The sequence below is a fragment of the Suricata suricatta genome, chromosome 11, assembly GCF_006229205.1.
Source record: "Suricata suricatta isolate VVHF042 chromosome 11, meerkat_22Aug2017_6uvM2_HiC, whole genome shotgun sequence".
NCBI classification, from domain to species: Eukaryota; Metazoa; Chordata; class Mammalia; order Carnivora; family Herpestidae; genus Suricata; species Suricata suricatta.
In genome coordinates this window covers 40,444,716-40,452,447 of record NC_043710.1, presented here as the reverse complement: position 1 = coordinate 40,452,447, position 7,732 = coordinate 40,444,716, and the positions used below count along the sequence as shown (strand labels likewise).

The 7,732-nt window shown below is 54.4% G+C and overlaps 1 protein-coding gene across 1 annotated transcript; it reads right to left on the bottom strand.

Annotated features, from left to right (window-relative positions):
- Nucleotides 1–399: 399 nt before the first annotated feature.
- KCNJ11 (potassium voltage-gated channel subfamily J member 11) lies at nucleotides 400–3,607 on the bottom strand. Its single transcript, XM_029957008.1, has one exon. The coding sequence runs from the start codon at nucleotides 3,112–3,114 to the stop codon at nucleotides 1,942–1,944; it is 1,173 nt and encodes a 390-aa protein (XP_029812868.1). The 5' UTR covers nucleotides 3,115–3,607; the 3' UTR covers nucleotides 400–1,941.
- Nucleotides 3,608–7,732: the final 4,125 nt, after the last annotated feature.

Sequence of the window (7,732 nt, the reverse complement as noted above, 5' to 3'; positions counted from 1 at the left end):
ATTTCTTGAAGTGGAATCTACTGCTGGTGAAGATGCTGTGAAAGTGTTGAAATGACAACAAAAGAATTACAGTGTGACATAAACCGAGCTGATAAAGCAGCAGTGGAGTTGGAGAGGGCTGACTCTGAATTTTTAAAGAAGTTCCACTGTGGGGCTGAAATGCTATCAAACAATATCACATGCTACAGAGAAATCATTCAATGCAGGTACTTCACTGTTGTCTTATCTTATCAAATTGCCACAGCCATCCCGACCTCCAGCAACTCCCCACCCTGATCAGTCAGGAGCCATCAACATCGAGGCAAGACCCTCTAGCAAAAAGATTACAACTCACCGAAAGCTCAGATGATGGTTAGCACTTTTCAGCCATAAAATATGTTTTTATTAAGGTATGTACATTGTTTTTTTCAGACATAATGCTATTGCACACTTAATAGACTACAGTATAGCGTAAACATAACTTTTATATGCACTAGGAAACCGAAAAACTCATTTGACTCTCTTTATCGCGATATTTGCTTTATTGTAGCGGTCTGGAACCAAACCCTCGATATCTCCGAGGTGCCTGTACACTAATACATATGATGTGCCCACTTCCTGCCCTGACTGCCCCAGCCTTCCAGCAGATGGCTGGGAGTGGATGCAGGGCTATACGCCTGGTAGGTGCCCCCAAATTGAGATGGTTTGACAGGCTGCCAGGGCTGGGCTACCTGAGGCAGAAAGGTAAAAGTCCCTGAACTGGGTGACGAGGGTCAGCCCCAAGCCCTTTGCCTGGCCTCCTGGCTAGGATCTGTGGCACCTTGCCCTCCCTGTCCAGAAGCATGCCTCTCCCTCCCCAGGAAGAGCAGCCCAGATTTGAGGGAGGTTTTACTGACAACAGAGAAGGCAGAATCCTGGGCAAGTATATGCAGCATTGCTTCAAGAGCGCCACTTGGGGTCAAACCCAGAGGACCAAGGGCCTCTTTGCCTCAGCAACCTCACTCACCCCCTGAGCTTTCCAGCCTCTCCTTTTGCAACCCAAAGACCCTCCACAGCTACCCTCTGAAAAGAGTGAGGGGTAGCCACTCGTGGGAAGCCAGGACCAGAGTTCAATCTTTATGGTGGGCGCAGGACCCCTCTCTTCAGCCTCTTTCTGCTTGGCATGCCAATGTCTGCCCCAGCCTACCTCAGCCTCCCAGGGCAGGGGCAGAATGGGAGAGGCAGGAACTGTGGCCCCTCACCATTGAGGCCTCGGTGTCAGGGCAAAGGGTGGGGACTCAGAGGCCCATCTCCTCTTCCTTGTGCCTGAGCAGGGCTCGGCATAGCTGAGTGTCCTCACACCATTTCCTCCCTGCCTGATCTGCCCCAGGGAAGGGAGCCCTGTCAGCCTCAGCCTTTCCCCGTCTGTGCAGGTTCCACACCTCCAATCCTCCAGCTGGAATGTGCTCCTTCATTGACTATCCTCTCCAGCTGGCAGGGCCCACCCATTAAGCCTTCACTTTTCCAGGGAACAAGAGTGGCCGGTCATCTCTTGGGGCCACAGAAACAGAGCAGCAGTTTGCCAACCTGGGACTGTTCTTCCCCAGCCACGTGCCCAGCTTGTTGGTCAATTGATCATGGGGATGCAGGATTGTCCAGAGACCCAACTTTAGGGTCCAACACTCCCCAGGGCTTCCCCAGTCTGGGGGGTGGTGGGGGTGAGCCAGTCCTGAGCTGGGGCTGGGAGGAGCCGAGACAAAAATAACCCAGTACAGTCTTCTGCTGAGGCCAGAAATAGCGTAGTGACAAGTGTCTTGTAACACCATGGGCTAACAGCAGGAGGGGAGGCTGAGCTGAAGAGGGCCCAGCCTCACACCAGACCCTGGCCTGGCCAGGGGGCCCTTACCATGTCCACTCTACATACCATCCTACACGGCCCCTGTGCACACATGCAGTGTGGGGGCCCAAGCGATCGATCGTGGCTCAGGACAGAGAATCCGGAGAGATGCTAAATTTGGGTTTGGCCTTGGCCACAGCCACACTGCGCTTGCGCAGGGGGCCGCGGGCTGAGGCGAGGGTCAGGGCCTCCAGCAGGGTGCGGTCCTCATCAAGCTGGCGAGCCGTGCAGAGTGGTGTCGGCACTTTGATGGTGTTGCCGAATTTGGAGTAGTCCACGGAGTAGCGGCCGTCCTCCTCCGCCACAATGGGTACAAAGCGCTGGCCCCAGAGGATCTCGTCAGCCAGGTAGGAGGTACGGGCCTGGGTGGTGATGCCTGTGGTTTCCACCACGCCTTCTAGAATGACAATAATCTCGAGGTCTTGGTGGTGATGCAGGTCACTGGGCGCCAGGTCGTAGAGGGGACTGTTGGCATCAATGACATGGTATATGATGAGAGGAGCCACCAGGAAGATGCTGTTGCCACCCACACCATTCTCCATGGGGATGTCCACCTGGTGGAGGGGCACCACTTCACCCTCGGGGCTTGTGGTCTTGCGCACCACCTGCATGTGGATGGTGGCGCTGATGATCATGCTCTTGCGGAGGTCGCCCACGCGCAGCATGAAGCAGAGACGGCCATGGCGCACTGCGATGACAGCATGCTTGCTGAAGATGAGGGTCTCCGCCCGCCTGTGTGCCTGGGCGGTCTTCATGAAGATGCAGCCCAGCATGATGGCATTGATCATGAGCCCCACGATGTTCTGCACAATGAGGATCAAGATGGCCAGCGGGCACTCCTCAGTCACCATGCGCCCACCAAAACCAATGGTCACCTGGACCTCAATGGAGAAAAGGAAGGCAGATGAAAAAGAGTGGATGCTGGTGACACAGGGCACAGGAGTGCCCTCGCCAGAGGCGAGGTCACCGTGAGCGAAGGCGATGAGCCACCAGACCATGGCAAAGAGCAGCCAGCTGCACAGGAAGGACATGGTGAAGATGAGCAGCGTGTGTGGCCACTTGAGGTCCACCAGTGTGGTGAACACGTCCTGCAGGAATCGGCCCTGCTCCCTGATGTTCTTGTGGGCTACGTTGCAATTGCCGTTCTTGGACACGAAGCGGGCCCTCCGCTCCCGGGCGCGGTACCGGGGCTCCGCAGGGTCCTCTGCTAGCCGTGTCAGCACATACTCCTCAGGGATGATGCCTTTCCGGGACAGCATGGCTCCGGCAACCACCAGGGAGAGGTTTCCCCCATGGAGGGCACCCTCCTGACCAAGTGTTAGGCCTCACTGTGGGGTTTCCTCCCTGGGCACCCTTCCACCTGCGGACCACTCTAAGTCGGTGCTGGGGTCACTTCTGGGAAGCCTTCCCAGCCAGACTCATCCTCCCCTCCACCTGATCCCTGCTTCTTTAAACCAGCCTCACACCTCAGCCCACCTGCCCATTGCCTAGTGAACTCCCCTACCCGGCTTGTTCCCCACCTTGTCCTGGATCCCAGCTCAACTCTCTTCCACCGTGGACCACCCCTGGGCCTCCGCCTAGACTCTTTCTCCCCTCCTAGTCTTCCTTCTCAACCCACCTCCTCTACCTTGGAACTTAACACCTCCGGATCTTACCAACTCACCAGACCTCCCACAACCCCCACCGTTTCTTTTGCCTTACCCATTTCTGCTCCCGGCCCCCTTCCAAGCTCTAGTTTCATATTCTGACGACCCCCAGTCTGGCCTCCACGTATGTTCCCCTTTCTGCCCCCACCCTCTGTAGCCCCCCCGCGGCTGTTCGGATCCCCCTCCAGCGCTTGTCCTTTCTGTCTCCTTGGGATCCCGCGCCCTCCAGAGTCACTACCCCACCGGACTCCCCTCCAGATCCCCTAGCCCCCAGCGCAACCTGGCCCAGCTCACTCAGAGTCGCGGCCTCTCCGCTCCCCGCTGGCCCCACGCAAGCCGGCGCCGCGCCCCCGCCCGGCGCTTTGCTCCGTCCTGCCCCGCCCGCTCGTCGCCGCAGCACCTGCTCCTGCTCCTCAAGCCGCAGCCGTCGCCTCCCTGCCCCTCCGGCCGCCCAGGCGTCCCAGCGGGTGGTCCTCTCGTCCGTCTGTCCGTGTGTCCGTTGGTCCACTGACACCAACCTGTGCTAGGTGGGGGCAGAAGATTGAGGGCGGGGGCGCCGGAGGAGTGGAGTGGGGAGCCGGGGCCGCCAGGGGGAGCCCGACTTATTCCTGAGCTGGAGGAAGGGCGGGCACAGGCTCAAACCCCGCCCCTCGCCATTCACACCCCCTGCACGCCCCGCCTTCCTGTTCCAGATTCTCAGTTTTGGGGGTTTGCCCTATCAGAAGGATCAAAAGAGATTCCTCTTGCCCACACGGGGACACTGAGGGGAGTCGCGACCCACCTTTCAGTCTGAGGACTGCAGCCCTTGACTTTCCTCCTTCAATTTTCCCATTTTCAGTTGGGCCAATACCCACCTCTACTGCAGGATTGGGCTTTGCGGGTTCCCAGGGAAAGGAGGCACTGAGGGGCTGCGTCACCCGCCTGGTGACTGCGAGATATTAGGTGGCCCGAGGTCATGGATCCTTTGAGAATTTGATGAAAGCCACGGACTCCCTCCTCAGAAGGTGTAGGTGTAGGAGCACAGTTCTACACCCACTGCAGGGGATGCTGGATGCTGCAGCCCAGAAGCCTGGGTGGTTGCATCTTCTTAATCATCCCACAATTACACCCCTGTATTTTTTTAATGTTTATTCATTTTGAGGGGGCAAGCAGGGAAGGGGCAAAGAGAGAGTAAAAGAGAGACCCTTAAGAAGGCTCTATGCTGTCAGCACAGAGCCGTATATGGGGCTCAATCTCACCAACCGTGAGATCATGAGCTGAAATCAAGCGTTGGATGTTTAACTGACTGAGCCACCCAGGCACACCAATAAACTGTATTTTAAGGAGAGTTTGAGCTACAGACACTAGCTTTATACCCTCCTGCACCTGCAGTATTGTCTCTTATACCTTAGGAAGTGGGAGGAACCTGGGTCTGAGGAGCTGTTTGAGGGTTGGTTTGGGAACTGGGGGATGCAAGCTCTTGACCCGAACATGAGTGGTGCTTCTACTGCAGGCATCAGCTTAGGGTTGCCCTAGGGCTTGGGCTTCAAATGGGGAACCGCAGTTCTCAGGTGGGACGGAAAGCCTTCTAGGTCTGTTGTTGGTACAGTAATGGCCCTGTCCCCTCTCTGGGGCTCAGATCTCTATGGAGCCTTGACCCATGTGTGTCCATTTGTTGGAGTGGGGGCTTGAGGCAGGGCTGGAAAGATGGGAGCAGTGGGATATGGGCCACAGTGGGGCAGATTGTGATTTTCATATTGTGTTTTCCTTTTTTTTTCTTCTCATATTCACCTGCAGGCAGAATAAACACTGCTACTCAGGGTAAGTGTGAACATGGGCTATATTAACAGAGATGCAGTGCCTAGGGAGGGGAGGGGCAAACAGGATGATCAGAGTGGGGACCTCAAGGAGACAGGGTTACATAGGAAACCAGCCACTCAGCCACCAGAAAAGGAGCCGTGGAGGGCCTCCTAGGGAGTTTGGGCACTATTGCAGAAACTCCAGGGTCCAGTGATACTAGTTCCGTGTGGTCTGAAGGATAGAAGCAGTATAGACACTAAGTGGAACAGAGGCAGGCTGTGATTTCACATATGGAAAAGTCAGTTCTAATAACCAGAGATGACCCATGTCTTTGTAGTATCCAAGTCAAAGTTGGCAGACGACCAAGGATCCTATAAAGGGGGTTGGGCCAGAATGGCCTTGGGCATCCTACAGGACCTCGGTGGGCCTTACCCTATCCCTATCCCTATCAATCCTTTGGAGTGTGGTGAGTGCCAAGTGAAGCCAAGGGTGGAAATCTCCCCTTCTCAGGCTCTGCTTTTGGGAGGCCCTTCAATGGAGGGAGCTGCCAGGCCCCCAGAGGCAACCTAGAGCTGGGAAGGCAAAGTCCTGCTCATAGTGTGGCCCTGAGGCCTCAGCTATTACCTGCTCCACTCTTTCCAGGAAGGTGAGCTGCTTACCCAAAGAGCTCAGCCTCCTGCCCTGCTCCATCCTGCGCTTCCTCACACACATCTTTAATTACTACACTTGTCAGGTTCCTTTTTCACTCAAAAACCTTCTCACTCATGGGGCGCCTGGGTGGCTCAGTTGGTTAAGCATTCAGCTTCTGGCTTTGGCTCAGGTCATGATCTCATGGTTCATTGGTTCGAGCCCCGTATCGGGCTCTGTGCTGATGACTAGCTCAAAGCCTGGAGCTTGCTTTGGATTCTGTGTCTCCCTCTCTCTCTCTCTGACCCTCCCCTGCTCGTGCTGTCTCTCTCTGTCTCTCAAAAATAAATAAAAAACATAAAAAAAACTTCTCACGCAAAAAAAATACATAGGTATTCCAGACTTCTTGTCCTGGCATTTAAGGCTCTCTGATCTTATACTTCTCCCCCCTGCACCATGGGCCATTTCCTCTAACTCTGCCTGTTCAATTCCCACCCCTCTCATGCCCAACTCAAATTTTGCTTCCCCCAGGCAGCCTGCTAGGCCTTACAGAGCTCTCACTTCCGGATTCCCTCTGGCTCCTGGAATATCTAAAAGGTCTGTATTCGATCTCTTCCCAGGCGTTGGTGGGTTTTCCTTACATTGCGCTGACCCCCTTGCAACCAAGAGGGACACAGGCCCACAACTCCTAGGTTTACACCCAGAGCCTAGTATAGACAGTATTGAAGGCAACGTGTCAATGATAATCACATGATGCGTAAATGAGGACCTGCCATTCTTGGCTGAGGGCAGGTGTGTGCTCCTGTTTCAGGATGCTGATAGAAGCAAAGGATATCTGTTGTTTTGGTCTCTTCGGCGTCTGGGCCTCAGCATCTCCAGCCACCACCTGGCCAACCTGTGGTATATGCACTGTGCTTCCCTCTGAAGGACCGCCCTTCTCCCATTCTGAATGCCTTTATATGGGGGACACAGATGGGGTCATGTGATCCAAGCATAGTCAGTGTATCCCAGCCCTCTGCCCTCAGTGTTTGGGTAGAGGTGGGGGTATGACCTGAGTTGGTCCTTTGAGATTTGCTCCCAAGATTTTTGCTGGAACTATTGGGAAAAAGCATTTCTCTTTCTGAGAGGAGTAAGGTATAAGTTGGAGGTGCTAGTGGCCATTTGTCATCAGGGAGGGAGAGGAAGATGGAACCCTGAAATGGAGACACAACCCTGATGTCAAACACCTGGATCGGTCATGCCAGAAGCAGTACACTTCCCGGCCTTCTCCGTCACACAGGGCAACACATTCCAGTTTTTGTTTACGCCACTTTGAGTTGGATTCCTGTTATTTGCATTGGAAATGGTACCAGTTTAGGGTATCCCACAATTTTAATCCAAGAAATAAAGTGAGAAAGAAGGGGACTACTTAGTCTGATGAGATAATCACAAAAATGCTGTAACTATTGTTAGGGACTGAATTGTGTCCCGCCCCCAAATCCATTTGTTAATGCCCTAAATTCATATGTTGAAGCCCCCCCAGTGTGACAGTATTTGGACATAGGACCTGTGCAGGGGTAACCAAGTCCTTAGGAGAAAGCAAACTTATGACATCTTGATCTTGGACTTCCAGGCTCCAGAAATGTCAGAAAAAAACTTCTGCTGTTTAAGTCTCCTAGTCTGCTATTTTGTTATGGCACCTGAGCAGACTAATACTTCATTTCACAGAGAAGGAAATACACTTCTGCCCACACTGACACAGCTTCGGGTCTGGCTGATGCCAGGCAGCCTGGCTCCACTGGCCCCCAGGCCACCCTGGTCCTGCCGATCAGACCCAAGGCATCCG

What these genes read in the sequence shown, in the direction of transcription:
- KCNJ11 (XM_029957008.1), bottom strand. Translation starts at nt 3,114, where the DNA reads ATGCTGTCCCGGAAAGGCATCATCCCTGAGGAGTATGTGCTGACACGG.